We start from the raw sequence: 15,612 nt of genomic DNA on the forward strand, positions 1-15,612 counted from the left end.
TTATAAACAATCCACAGCTTTAATTAACAAAAAAGTGCAACAAATCCTTTAAGCCATTTGCTTCACTATTAATATTTCTGTTGATAACAGAGTTCATATAACACTTCTGGAAATTTCCAGTGTATAAGCCTGCTCATGGTCCAGCAAGGCTAAATCATTCCGGCAACTCAATTCAGCTGACTGTTTAACTGCCGCAGTACACCAACCACGGTCTCTCGCAGAGTCTGAAACAGCAGAGAAAACAAACATTTTACATCCCAATGAAAGCTCATTCAAGACCATTGTTCGCACATTATCAAATCCACTTAGTAAACCCAACCCTTCCACAATAAACATCGAAATGTAGCAAGTCTGAAACTATGTTCTAATTGCAGTAGGTGACACAAAGACACGTGGATTCAGGTGGAATCTCACATGGTGGCATGAGTCACGTCACTGTTCTGAATCAACTGCAAGAGTCTTTTTCTACCTCTTACTGTGCCTCACCATCAAGTTGAGGTTGAAATTTTTAATTGTCAGCAAAACAAATCTAACATCATGCTGGCACCACAGATATAAATAAATATATCATAGTTTTCGGATAGAAAACAAGAGCTGCAAACTGAGCTTATTTTCTCCCTCTCTGATCTGTGGACAATAAGGCCAGTTGATTTCTTGTAGTAAAGATCAGGGATGAAAGCAGAGAGTTTTGTGTTCTGCCCTGAATCAATGACTCATTGAGATAGTGGGGGGTAGGGAAACATACCATACCACAGTGATAGTGGATAATTTAATTGAAAACAGTTTAAACCACTGATGTAATGGGTTAATTTAACAGGAGACAGGTTCCTTTTCTAAAATACATAGAATAGAATCCCTACAAAGCAGGAGGAGGCCATGCGGCCCATCGAGTCTGCACCGACCACAATCCTACCTAGGCCCCATCCTCATAACCCCATGCATTTACCCTACCTATTCCCCCTGACACTACGGGGCAATTTAGCTTGGTCAATCCACCTAATCAGCACATCTTTGGACTGTGGGAGGAAACCCATGCAGTCACGGGGAGAACATGCAGACTCCACACAGACATGCTCTCCCTCAGTTCCTGAGCAGAAGCAGCCAAATGTGGATCATGTCACTCAGTGTCCAAATCTGATTTTTGATTTCAGCTGATTACTAGTTGAGCATTAGATGATTATGGGATGTCGCTCGGTCATCACTTCATACCTGCATTTACTGACAGCACCACTGGTGCAAATAAAGGAAAGGTTTATTCTCACCCCTGGGAAATGGAAGGACAACAAATGTGAAACACTACCTGAAATGTGTAATTCAATCCAATTATTGCCAAGCGGTTTCCAATTTCAAAGGGCGGACAGCACTAACACAACCAATTCCACAGAGCACTAACACACTGACTAAGACAACTATCAGTCTCTCAAACTTGTGGATTGTGCTGGGCTCTGACCTGTGGTTTGCAATGTTCCTCAATCCAGCTGAAGACACAAGCTGACAACTCCTGGAAACTGGTCACAGAGATGCAAGCATTGAAGGTCTGAAATAGGGAGTCCATAACATTCTGAAATATACTGAATTTGACCTGGTCAGTCACCTGATCCTTGCCTTGGTGAGGATTATTCCGATGGACTTTTACAATTGCTTCATAATTCCTGAAAACAGAAAATTATTTTAATTCAAATTGCCATTATCTGCAACCCCACCATAGTCAGAATCACCTCCAGTGGCTTTCATTCCCACTCTTGCATCATTACCTCTGGTGTCTCCCAAGGATCCACACTTGGCTCCTTCTATTTCTCATCTATGGGATTCCCCAAATCATTAAAACATGTCAGTTTTCACACACAGATGGACAACACTACTTCATAGCATAAGAACTAGGAGCAGAGACTGAGCAGACTGGGACTATACTCATTGGAATTTAGAACAATGAGGGGGGATCTTATAGAAACATAAAATTATGAAGGTAATAGATAAGACAGAAATGGTTGTTTCCACTGGTAGGTGAAACTAGAACTAGGGGGCATGGCCTCAAAATAAAGGGGGAGCAGATTTAGGACTGAGTTGGGGAGGAACTTCTTCACCCAAAGGGTTGTGAATCTATGGAATTCTCTGCCCAATGAAGCAGTTGAGACTACCTCGTTGAATGTTTTTAAGGCAGTGATAGATAGATTTTTGAATAGTAATGGAATTAAGGGTTATGGTGAGCGGGCGGGTAAGTGGAGCCGAGTCCATGAAAAGATCAGCCATGATCTTGTTGAATGGTGGGGCAGGCTCAAGGGGCCAGATGGCCTATTCTTGCTCCTAGTTCTTATGTTCTTTACCTTGGCCATTCTTTCTCTTCACCACCTGGCGAAATGCTCTCTCAATCCCTCCACAAATGAGCAGAAATTTCCTTAAAGATTAGATTATGGTCCCTGTCACAAACTCCATTCTCTCACCCTGACTCTATCCCTCACCCATCCCACTGTCTGAGGCTGAACCAAGCTTCATAATCTGGTGCAATATTTCAATTCGAGATGAGCTTCTGACAACATTGAGAAACATTAATGTAGACAAGTCCCCAGGGTCTGATGGGATATACTCCAGAATACTGAGAGGCGCAAGGGAGGAAATTGCTGGGGCCTTGAGAGAAATCTTTGTATCCTCACTGGCTACAGGGGAGGTCCCAGAGGATTGGAGAATAGCCAATGTAGTTCCTTTGTTTAAGAAGGGTAGCAAGGATAATCCAGGTAATTACAGGCCAGTCAGCCTCACATCAGTGGTAGGGAAATTATTGGAGAGGATTCTTCGAGACAGGGTTTATTCCCAATTGGAAATAAGTGGACGTATTAGTGAGAGACAACATGATTTTGTGAAGGGGAGGTCGTGTCTCACTAACTTGATTGAGTTTTTCAAGGAAGTGACAAAGATGATTGATGAGGATGTTGCAGTGGATGTGGTCCATATGGACTTCAGTAAGGCCTTTGACAAGGTCCCTCATGGCAGACTGGTGTAGAAGGTGAAGTCGCATGGGATCAGAGGTGAGCTGGCAAGGTGGATACAAAACTGGCTCGGTCAAAGAAGACAGAGGGTAGCAGTGGAAGGGTGCATTTCTGAATGGAGGGCTGTGACAAGTGGCATTCCTCAGGAATCAGTGCTGGGACCTTTGCTGTTTGGAGGAAAATGTAACTGGTTGATTAGTAAGTTTGCGGACGACAGAAAGGTTGGTGGATTTGCGGATAGCGATGAAGACCATCAGAGGATATGGCAGGATATAGATCGGTTGGAGACTTGGGCGGAGAAATGGCAGATGGCGTTTAATCCGGACAAATGTGAGGTAATGCATTTTGGAAGGTCTAATACAGATAGGAAATATACAGTAAATGGCAAAACCCTTAAGAGTATTGACAGGCAAAGGGATCTGAGTGTACAGGTACACAGGTCACAAAGTGGCAACGCAGGTGGAGAAGGTAATCAAGAAGGCATACGGCATGCTTGCCTTCATCGGTCGGGGCACTGAGTTTAAAAATTGGCAAGTCATGTTGCAGCTTTATAGAACCTTAGTTAGGCCGCACTTGGAATATAGTGTTCAATTCTGGTCGCCACACTACCAGAAAGATGTGGAGGCTTTGGAGAGGTACAGAAAAGATTTGCCAGGATGTTGCCTGGTCTGGAGGGCATTAGCTATGAGGAGAGGTTGGAGAAACTTGGTTTGTTCTCACTGGAACGACGGAGGTTGAGGGGGCGACTTGATAGAAGTCTACAAGTCTTTCCACTTAGAAAGGAAACTAGAACTAGAGGGCACAGCCTCAAAATAAAGGGGGGTCAGTTTAGGACAGAGTTGAGGAGGAACTTCTTCTCTCAGAGGGTGGTGAATCTCTGGAATTCTCTGCCCACTGAAGTGGTGCAGGCTACCTCGTTGAATATGTTTAAATCACGGATACTTGGATTCCTGATCGGTAAGGGAATTAGGGGTTATAGGGATCAGGCGGGCAAGTGGAACTGATCCACTTCAGATCAGCCATGATCTTATTGAATGACGGGGCAGGCTCGAGGGGCTAGATGGCCTACTCCTGCTCCTATTTCTTATGTTCTTACAAGATTATGAGTGGCATGGACAGACTGGATAGTCAGAAGCTTTTTCCCAGGGAGGAAGAGCCAATTACTAGGGGGCACAGGTTTAAGGTGCGAGGGGCAAGGTTTAAAGGAGATGTACGAGGCAGATTTTTTACACAGAGGGCGGTGGGTGCCTGGAACGCGTTGCTGGGGGAGGTAGTGGAAACGGATACTTTTAAGGGGCATCTTGACAAATACATGAATAAGATGGGAATAGAGGGATACGGTCCCTGGAAGGATAGGGGGTTTTAGTTAATTCAGGTAGCATGGTCAGTGCAGGCTTGGAGGGCCAAAGGGCCATTTCCTGTGCTGTAATTTTCTTTGTTCTAACACCATAACCACATACTTCCACTTTCATAACATCTCCCAACTCTGGCCCTGTCTCAGCTCATCTGCTTTTGAAACCTTTGTTCATGCCTTTCTTACCACCAGACTTGATGATTCCAGTGTACTTCCACCCCTCTGTAAACTTACCACCTGTGCTCTGCACCAAGGTCCATTTATTTATCACCTATGGGAATTGTGGGAGATGTTAAACCCAAGAACAATGTCTAAAGCGGTAGTTCTCAAATTGTGGTTTGACAGAGCACTCCAGGTGTCCTGTTCCAAAATGCTGACATCCCACTGACACTGATGCACAATGTCCTGACCAAGACCAGAAACCTCATTGCACTACACTTGTGACATTACACAACCAGACCTCTCCTGCATGCATTGCACAAGTTGTTATAAATACAAGCAACAACAATGTAATTTTATAAGCAAGATTAATATTCCTGTCAATTTTGCTTGATCAATATTGATGCAAGATAATTTTGTTTCTCATATTATGATTTTATAACATGGTAGAATATTTTAGATAAACGTGTTCTCGCAGTATTACTGTTTATAATGTGAAAATGTCTATGCTTTGGGATGAATTAAGTTAAAGCGCATTAAGGTGGATAAATCCCCTGGGCCTGATCAAGTGCATCCTCGGTTCTTGTGGCAGGCTGGGGAAGAAATTGTAGAGACATTGCAGAGATATTTGATTCATCTCTTTCCACTGGCAAAATTCCAGAAGACTGGAGGGTGGTTAATGTTGTTCCATTGTGTAAGAAGAGTAGCAAAGAGCCAGGGAATTACAGACCGGTGAGCCCAAATTCAGTGGTGGGTAAGTTACTGGAGGGGATTCTGAAGGACAAGATCTACCAGTATTTGGATAGTCAAGGTCTGATTAGTCAGCACAGCCTTGTGCGTGGGAAGTCATGCCTGACAAATCTCTTGAGAGTTTTTTGCAGAGGTAACCAAGAGGATGGATTAGGGTAGGGCAGTAGATGTTGTTTATATGGACTTTAGCAAGGCCTTTAACAAAATCCCACATGACAGGCTAGTCTGGAAGGTTAGGTCTCATGGGATCCAGGGAGAGCTAGCAAATTGGATTCAAAATTGACTCAATGGTAGAAAGCAAAGGGTGATGGTCAAAGGTTATTTCTCAAACTGAAGGCCTGTGACCAGTGGTGTGCCTCAGGGGTTGGTGTTGGGATCCTTGTTGTTCGTTGTTGATATAAATGATTTGGATGTGAATGTACAAGGCATGGTTAGTAAGTTTGTGGATGATACTGAATTAGGAAGTATCGTTGATAGCGAAGAAAGTTATCAAAATTACAGGGGGAAGCACCAATTTCAACTTTTTTAAGCTGATAAATTTCTGTGGGATTGAGTGATTCCACTTTTCAAACATTAGCAAGAGATAACTTTGCATCCTTTACCACAGTTACTAATAGACATTGTAGCACTCAGCATTTTGTAAAGTTCCTCCTTGTGGTTGTGCCACTGATCAGGTATTTACTTCTTTTCCTTATGGTGGTCATCAGCCATTTGTTATAAATCTAAATGGGACCCCTGCTCTAAGTGTGGACTTTTCCATTCATTCAATACCATTGTGTTCCACTCTCACCATGCTTTCCCATGCAACTGTTTATATTGATCAGATTTATTCCAGTATGTAGCATTCCTCATTTTCTCTCCCATGGGAATGTTTGGTTCCAGTACAGCAGTGCTGTGATAATGGAGAATTATTTTCACCAGGTTACTAAAATCTGTAGAAACCTGAATGAACTTTTCATTAAGGTTAATTGCTTCTTTCTTCCTTTGTACCATTTTTAGAATTCAGCTTTTTCTTTTACTCTTTAGGAAAGCCTCCATTTACAAATCACAATATGGCACGGTTGCAGTCTCCTGGAAGCTTTGCAACCAATTACTAATGTTATTTTTAAAAAACATTCTCTGGTGGCTTAGTGAATTTGTCCAGTGAATAACTGAATCATCCAGACTGAAGTGCCTTGATTCCATCCACAGCTTTTGCTGCATTAGTCAGTTGCAGGCAGGGCACTGAATGTGGCTGGAATTGACTTCATTGTTTTGTCACTGTACTGCAAAGTGGATGTTTGGAGGTCAGTGGAACATAGGTAGTGTACCTATGGGATCAGACTCAGTTTTGATATCCCCAAGGCAGGGCTACCTGCTGACACATTCAAAGTTCACGTGTGAATGTTAAGCAGTTTTTAAAAATTCATTTATGAAATGTGGGCATTGCTGGCTGGGCCAGCATTTACTGACTGTCCCTAACAACCCTCAATTTCAGAGGGCATTTGAGAGTCGACATTGCGGTGGCTCTGGAGTCACATGTAGTCCAGACCAGGTAATGACAGCAGATTTCCTTCCTCTAAGGGACACAGGATCCCTTAGCGGAAGGAAGCCAGAGGGTGGTTGTAGAGGGTTGTTTTTCAAACTGGAGGCCTGTAACCAGCGGTGTGCCTCAGGGATCAGTGTTGGGTCCACTGTTGTTTGTCATTTATATTAATGATTTGAATGGGAATATAGGAGACATGGTTAGCAAGTTTGCAGATGACACCAAGATTGGTGGCATAGTGGACAGTGAAGAAAGTTATCTCGAATTGCAACGGGATCTTGACCAATTGGGCCAGTGGGCTGACAAAAGACAGATGGAGCTTAATTTAGATAAATGCGAGGTGATGCATTTTGGTAGATTGAACCAGGGCAGGACTTACTCAGTTAATAGAACATAGAACATAGAAAGTCACAGCACAAACAGGCCCTTCGGCCCACAAGTTGCGCCGATCACATCCCCACCTCTAGGCCTATCTATAGCCCTCAATCCCATTAAATCCCATGTACTCATCCAGAAGTCTCTTAAAAGACCCCAACGAGTTTGCCTCCACCACCACCGACGTCAGCCGATTCCACTCACCCACCACCCTCTGAGTGAAAAACTTACCCCTGACATCCCCCCTGTACCTACCCCCCAGCACCTTAAACCTGTGTCCTCTCGTAGCAACCATTTCAGCCCTTGGAAATAGCCTCTGAGAGTCCACCCTATCCAGACCCCTCAACATCTTGTAAACCTCTATCAGGTCACCTCTCATCCTTCGTCTCTCCAGGGAGAAGAGACCAAGCTCCCTCAACCTATCCTCATAAGGCATGCCCCCCAATCCAGGCAACATCCTTGTAAATCTCCTCTGCACCCTTTCAATGGCTTCAACATCTTTCCTGTAATGAGGTGACCAGAACTGCGCGCAGTACTCCAAGTGGGGTCTAACCAGGGTCCTATAAAGCTGCAGCATTATCTCCCGACTCCTAAACTCAATCCCTCGATTAATGAAGGCTAGTACGCCATACGCCTTCTTGACCGCATCCTCCACCTGCGAGGCCGATTTAAGAGTCCTATGGACCCGGACCCCAAGGTCCTTCTGATCCTCTACACTGCTAAGAATGGTACCCTTCATTTTATACTGCTGCTCCATCCCATTGGATCTGCCAAAATGGATCACTACACACTTATCCGGGTTGAAGTCCATCTGCCACTTCTCCGCCCAGTCTTGCATTCTATCTATGTCTCGCTGCAACTTCTGACATCCCTCCAAACTATCCACAACACCACCTACCTTGGTGTCGTCAGCAAACTTACCAACCCATCCCTCCACTTCCTCATCCAGGTCATTTATGAAAATGACAAACAGCAAGGGTCCCAGAACAGATCCCTGGGGCACTCCACTGGTCACTGACCTCCATGCAGAGAAAGACCCCTCCACAGCCACTCTCTGCCTTCTGCAGGCAAGCCAGTTCTGGATCCACAAGGCAACAGCCCCTTGGATCCCATGCCCTCTCACTTTCTCAAGAAGTCTTGCATGGGGGACCTTATCGAACGCTTTGCTGAAGTCCATATAGACCACATCCACCGCTCTTCCTTCGTCAATGTGCTTGGTCACATTTTCAAAGAACTCAACCAGGCTCGTAAGGCACGACCTGCCCCTGACAAAGCCGTGCTGACTACTTTTGATCATACTAAACTTCTCTAGATGATCATAAATCCTGTCTCTCAGGATCCTCTCCATCAACTTACCAACCACTGAGGTTAGACTCACCGGTCGGTAATTTCCCGGGCTGTCCCTGTTCCCTTTCTTGAATATAGGGACCACATCCGCAATCCTCCAATCCTCCGGAACCTCTCCCGTCTCCATCGACGATGCAAAGATCATCGCCAAAGGCTCCGCAATCTCCTCCCTCGCCTCCCACAGTAACCTGGGGTACATCCCATCCGGTCCCGGCGACTTACCAACCTTGATGCCATTCAATAGTTCCAACACATCCTCTTTCTTTATGTCCACATGCTCGATCCTTTCTGTCCTCCGCAATCCAGCAGTACAACCACCCAGATCCCTTTCCACCGTGAATACCGAGGTAAAGTATTCATTAAGCACCTCCGCCATTTCTAACGGTTCCGCACAAACTTTTCCCCCTTCACCTTTTAAGGGTCCTATGCCTTCACATCTCATCCTTTTACTCTTGACATATTTGTAGAAAGCCTTGGGATTCTCCTTAATCTTACCCGCCAAGGTCTTCTCATGACCCCTTCTCGCTCTCCTAATTTCCTTCTTAAGCTCCTTCCTACATCGCGTATACTCCTCTAAATCCTTAATGGTAGGGCATTGGGGAGAGTTACAGAACAAAGAGATCCAGGGGTACATGTTCATAGCTCCTTGAAAGTGGAGTCACAGGTGGACAGAGTGGTGAAGAAGGCATTAGCATGCTTGGTTTCATTGGTCAGAACATTGAATACAGGAGTTGGGACATCCTGTTGAAGTCTTACAACGTAAGAGTTTTAACAACACCAGGTTAAAGTCCAACAGGTTTATTTGGTAGCAAATACCATAAGCTTTCGGAGCGCTGCTCCTTCGTCAGATGGAGTGGAAATGTGCTCTCAAACAGTGCACAGAGACACAAAATCAAGTTACAGAATACTGATTAGAATGCGAATCCCTACAACCAGCCAGGTCTTAAAGATACAGACACTGTGGGGGGAGGAAGCATTAAGCACAGGTTAAAGAGATGTGTATTGTCTCCAGACAGGACAGCCTGAAAGTCCAGGAGGCAAGCTGTGGGGGTTACTGATAATGTGACATAAATCCAACATCCCGGTTTAGGCCGTCCTCATGTGTGGGGAACTTGGCTATCAGTTTCTGCTCAGCGACTCTGCGCTGTCGTGTGTCGTGAAGGCCGCCTTGGAGAACGCTTACCTGAAGATCCGAGGCTGAATGCCCGTGACTGCTGAAGTGCTCCCCCACAGGAAGAGAACAGTTTTGCCTGGTGATTGTCGAGCAGTGTTCATTCATCCGTTGTCGTAGCGTCTGCATGGTTTCCCCAATGTACCATGCCTCGGGACATCCTTTCCTGCAGCGTATCAGGTAGACAACGTTGGCCGAGTTGCAAGAGTAGGTACTGTGTACCTGGTAGATGGTGTTCTCACGTGAGATGATGGCATCCGTGTCGATGATCCGGCACGTCTTGCAGAGGTTGCTGTGGCAGGGTTGTGTGGTGTCGTGGTCACTGTTCTCCTGAAGGCTGGGTAGTTTGCTGCGGACAAAGGTCTGTTTGAGGTTGCGCGGTTGTTTGAAGGCAAGAAGTGGGGGTGTGGGGATGGCCTTGGCGAGATGTTCGTCTTCATCAATGACCTGTTGAAGGCTCCGGAGGAGATGCCGTAGCTTCTCCGCTCCGGGGAAGTACTGGACAACGAAGGGTACTCTGTCCACTGTGTCCCGTGTTTGTCTTCTGAGGAGGTCGGTGCGGTTTTTCGCTGTGGCGCGTTGGAACTGTTGATCAATGAGTCGAGCGCCATATCCTGTTCTTATGAGGGCATCTTTCAGCGTCTGGAGGTGTCTGTTGCGATCCTCCTCATCCGAGCAGATCCTTTGTATTCGGATGGCTTCTTTAACGTGTTTAGGGTGGAAGCTGGAGAAGTGGAGCATCGTGAGGTTATCCGTGGGCTTGCGGTAGAGTGAGGTGCTGAGGTGACCGTCCTTAATGGAGATGCGTGTGTCCAAGAATGCAACCGATTCCGGAGAGTAGTCCATGGTGAGTCTGATGGTGGGATGGAACTTGTTGATGTCATCATATAGTTGTTTCAGTGATTGCTCACCATGACTCCAAAGGAAGAAAATATCATCGATGTATCTAGTGTATAGCATTGGTTGAAGGTCCTGTGCGGTGAAGAAGTCTTGTTCAAACCTGTGCATGAAGAAGTTGGCATATTGAGGTGCGAATTTGGTCCCCATGGCTGTTCCGTGTGTCTAGATGAAGAACTGGTTGTTGAAGGTGAAGACATTGTGGTCCAGGATGAAGCAGATGAGTTGTAAAATTGCATCTGGAAACTGGCAGTTGACGGCATTGAGTACTGAGGCCGTTGCAGCAATGCCATCATCGTGGGGGATGCTGGTGTAGAGTGCCGAGACATCCATTGTGACGAGGAGTGCTCCTGGTTCAACTGCTCCACGTGCGTTGAGTTTCTGTAGGAAGTCCGTAGTGTCGCGACAAAAGCTGGGGGTTCTTTGTACAATGGGTTTCAAGATGCCCTCGACAAAGCCGGAGAGGTTCTCGCACAGGGTTCCATTGCCTGAAACGATGGGACGGTCGGTCTTACAAGACATCTTACAAGACGGTCTTACCAGTCTTACAAGACATTGTTAAGGCCACACTTGGAATACTATGTACAGTTCTGGTCACCCTATTATAGAAAGGATATTATTAAACTAAAAAGTGTGCAGAAAAGATTTACTAGAATGCTACCGGGACTTGATGGTTTGAGTTATAAGGAGAACATAAGAACATAAGAAATAGGAGCAGGAGTAGGCCATCCGGCCCTTCGAGCCTGCCCCGCCATTCAACAAGATCATGGCTGATCTGAAGCGAATCAGTTCCACTTACCCGTCTGCTCCCCATATCCCCTAATTCCCTTATCGATCAGAAAACTATCTACCCGTGATTTAAACATATTCAACGAGGAAGCCTCCACCACTTCAATGGGCAGAGAATTCCAGAGATTCACTACCCTCTGAGAGAAGAAGTTCCCCCTCAACTCTGTTCTGAACCGGCCCCCCCTTATTTTGAGGCTGTGCCCTCTAGTTCTGGTTTCCCTTCTAAGTGGAAAGAATCTCTCCACCTCTACCCTATCCAGCCCCTTCATTATCTTGGAGAGGCTGGATAGACTGGCACTTTTTTCCCTGGAGCGTAGGAGGCTGAGGAGTGATCTTATAGAGGTCTATAAAATAATGAGGGGCACAGATCAGCTAGATAGTCGATATCTTTTCCCAAAGGTAGGGGAGTTTAAAACTAGAGAGCATAGGTTTACGGTGAGAGGGGAGAGATACAAAAGTGTCCAGAGGGGCAATTTTTTCACACAGACGATGGTGAGTGTCTGGAACAAGCTGCCAGAGGTAGTAATAGAGGCGGGTACAATTTTGTCTTTTAAAAAGCATTTAGACAGTTACATGGGTAAGATGGGTACAGAGGGATATGGGCCAAATGCAGGCAATTGGGACTAGCTTCGGGGTTTAAAAAAAAAGGGTGGCATGGACAAGTTGGGCCGAAGGGCCTGTTTCCATGCTGTAAATCTCTATAACTTTAAATATTGATGTCTTGAGGCGTGTACGTACTATAGAGGAGGAGGTGCTGGAAGTCTTAAAGCGCATAAAGGTAGATAAATCCCCAGGACCTGATGAAGTGTATCCCAGGATATTGTGGGAGGCTAGGGAGGAAATTGCGGATCCTCTAGCAGAGATATTTGAATCATCGATAGTCACAGGTGAGGTGCCTGAAGATTGGAGGGTGGCAAATGTTGTGCCTTTGTTTAAAAAGAGCTGCAGGAAAAAGCCTGGGAACTACAGGCCAGTGAGCCTCACATCTGTAGTGGGTAAGTTGTTGGAAGGTATTTTGAGAGCCAGGATCTACGGGCATTTAGAGGACTGGTTCGAGGCAGTCAGCACGGCTTTGTGAGTGGAAAATCATGTCTCACAAATTTGATTGAGTTTTTTTGAAGTGTAAACGAAGAAGGTAGATGAGGACAGTGCAGTTGATGTTGTCTACGTGGACTTTAGCAAGGCCTTTAACAAGTTACCGCATCGTAGGTTGTTGCCTAAGGTTTAAAATCTTGATCAGTTAGGGAAGTGGGCCGAAGATTGGCAAATGGGTTTCAATACAGAACAGTGTGAAGTGTTGCATTTTGGAAAGTCAAACCAGGCTAAGATTTGTACAGTGAATGGAGTACAAGTACATGGTTTGTTGAAAGCGGCGTCACATACATGACGTTGCTCAATTGTGTGGTAGGCAGAATTACTTTTTGGACTGATGGCAGCATCCTATTAGTGGAAAGTACCAATTGTGTTCCCAATGCACAGTAGCAGCATTCAACTGCTTGCTTAACCTGTTATTTAAATTTTTGAGATACTGTGCCTTTCCAAGGGAGACCAGTTGCTTTTCAGGTCCAATAACAGATGTGTTGAGTATAGGGCTAACGGGAGGACTTTGAATAGTGTGGAGGAGCAGAGGGATCTAGGTGTATGTGTGCATAGATCCCTGAAAGTTGGGAATCAAGTAGATAAGGTTGTTAAGAAGGCATATGGTGTCTTGGCGTTTATTGGTAGGGGGATTGAATTTAGGAGTCGTAGCGTTATGTTGCAACTGTACACAACTCTGGTGCGGCCGCACTTGGAGTACTGTGTGCAGTTCTGGTCCCCACATTACAGGAAGGATGTGGAGGCTTTGGAGAGGGTGCAGAGGAGGTTTACCAGGATGTTGCCTGGTATGGAGGGGAGATCCTATGAGGAGAGGCTGAGGGATTTGGGATTGTTTTCGCTGGAAAGGCGGCGGCTAAGAGGGGATCTTATTGAAACATATAAGATGATTAGAGGTTTAGATAGGGTGGATAGTGATAGCCTTTTTCCTCTGATGGAGAAATCCAGCACGAGGGGGCATGGCTTTAAATTGAGGGGGGGTAGTTATAGAACCGATGTCAGGGGTAGGTTCTTTACCCAGAGGGTGGTGAGGGATTGGAATGCCCTGCCAGCATCAGTAGTAAATGCGCCTAGTTTGGGGGCGTTTAAGAGATCCGTAGATAGGTTCATGGACGAAAAGAAATTGGTTTAGGTTGGAGGGTCACAGTTTTTTTTTTAACTGGTCGGTGCAACATCGTGGGCCGAAGGGCCTGTTCTGCGCTGTAATGTTCTATGTTCTATGTTCTAAAAGTGGCAGCCTTTGAGCCGTTGGTGAGTTACACGTGATACACAGCGAACAATGACCTGATCAAGATCGCCCCTATCTTGTAAGATAACTTTGGTGTACTCTAATTCTGCATCAAACTTTCAAGGTGAACAAATGGGTGGGGTCCTACTTACAATAGTACTGGTAAGGTTAATTTTTAAGGAGTCGCGTATATCAAAGTTTGCAGATGACACAATGTTAGGAGCTTGGATTGATAAATGACACGCGATATTCATAGAAACTAGAAGCCATTCGATCCTTCGAACCTGCTCCGCCATTCATTTTGATTATGGCTGATCATTGAATTAAATATCCTGATCCTCCCTTCGTCCCATATCCCTTGATCCCTTTAGCTCCAAGAACTATATCTAATTTCTTCTTGAAATCAGACAACGTTTTGGCCTCAACTACATTCTGTGGTAACGAATTCCACACATTCACCACCCTCTGGGTGAAGAAATTTCTCCTCACCTCAGTTCTAAAGGGTTTACCCCTTATCTTCATACTATGACCCCTAATTTTGGACTCCCCCACTATTGGGAACATTCTTTCTGAATCTACCCTGTCTAACCCTGTTAGATTTTTATAAGTTTCTATGAGATCCCCTTTCACTCTTCTAAACACCAGTGAATATAATCCTAACCAACTTAGTCTCTCCTCATATGACAGACCTGCCATCCCAGGAATCAGCCTCGTAAATCTTCGCTGTACTCCCTCTATAGCAAGGACATCCTTCCTCAGATAAGGACACCAAAACTGCACACAATACTCCAGGTTTGGCCTCACCAATGCCCTGTACAATTGCAGCAAAACATCCCTATTCCTATACTCAAATCCTCTCACTATGAAGGCCAACATACCATTTGCCTCCTTTACTGCCTGCTGTACCTGCGCGCTTACTTTCAATGACCGGTGCACGAGGATTCCAAGGTCTCACTGAGTATCCACTTCTCTCAATTTACACCTATTCAAGTAATAATCTGTCTTCCTATTATTGCTACCGAAGTGGATAACCTCACATTATTCTGCATCTGCCATGCATATAAAGAACAAAGAACAGTACAGCACAGGAACAGGCCCTTTGGCCCTCCAAGCCTGTGACGATCATGATGCCTGTCTAAACTAAAACCATATGCACTTACGGAGTCCATATCCTTCCATTCCCATCCTATTCATGTATTCGTTGTCCCTTAAATGCCGCTATCATATCTGCTCCCACCACCTCCCTGGCCAGCACATTCCAGACACTCACCACCCTCTGTGTAAAAAAAACTTGCCTTGCACATCTCCTCTAAACTTTTCCCCATGCGCCTTAAACCTATGTCCCCTAGTACTAGACTTTCCACTCTGTCCATGCCACTCAATCTTGTAAACCTCTATCAGGTCACCCCCTCAACCTTCGTCATTCCAGTGAGAACAAACCGAGTTTATTCAACCTCTCCTCATAGCTAATACCCTCCAGACCGGCAACATCCTGGTAAACCTCTTCTGTACCCTCTCCAAAGCATCCACATCCTTCTGGTAGTGTGGCGACCAGAATTGTGCACAATATTCTAAATGAGGCCGAACTATGGTTCTGTACAGCTGCAGAATGACCTGCCAATTTTTATACTCAGTGCCCCGACTGATGAATGCAAGCATGCCGTATGCCTTCTCGACCACCTTCTCCACCTGAGTTGCCACTTTCAGTGATTGGTGGACATGTACGCCCAGATCTCTCTGCCTGTCAATACTCCTAAGGGTTCTACCATTTACTGTACAATTCCTGCATGCACTGGACCTTCCAAAATGCATTATCTCACACTTGTCCGGATTAAACTCCATCTGCCATTTCCTTGCCCAAGTCTCTAACCGGTCTATATCTTGCTGTATCCTCTGACAATCCTCTTCACTATCTGCAACTCCACCAACTTTAGTGTC

The 15,612-nt window shown here is 45.4% G+C and overlaps 1 protein-coding gene across 2 annotated transcripts in view; it reads right to left on the reverse strand.

Moving 5' to 3' along the window:
- mlx (MAX dimerization protein MLX) overlaps positions 1 to 15,612 on the reverse strand; it is a 50,908-nt gene continuing 35,296 nt past the window's right edge. For both annotated transcript variants that reach the window (XM_078224300.1, XM_078224299.1), the window contains exons 7-8: positions 1,451 to 1,652; positions 1 to 224 (exon numbers count right to left, since the gene is read on the reverse strand). In XM_078224300.1, coding sequence (XP_078080426.1) covers positions 168 to 224; positions 1,451 to 1,652 — 259 coding nt within the window. In that variant the 3' untranslated portion in view covers positions 1 to 167. The remainder of the gene's footprint in view (positions 225 to 1,450; positions 1,653 to 15,612) is intronic.

This window comes from Mustelus asterias, chromosome 11, assembly GCF_964213995.1.
Source record: "Mustelus asterias chromosome 11, sMusAst1.hap1.1, whole genome shotgun sequence".
NCBI lineage: Eukaryota > Metazoa > Chordata > Chondrichthyes > Carcharhiniformes > Triakidae > Mustelus > Mustelus asterias.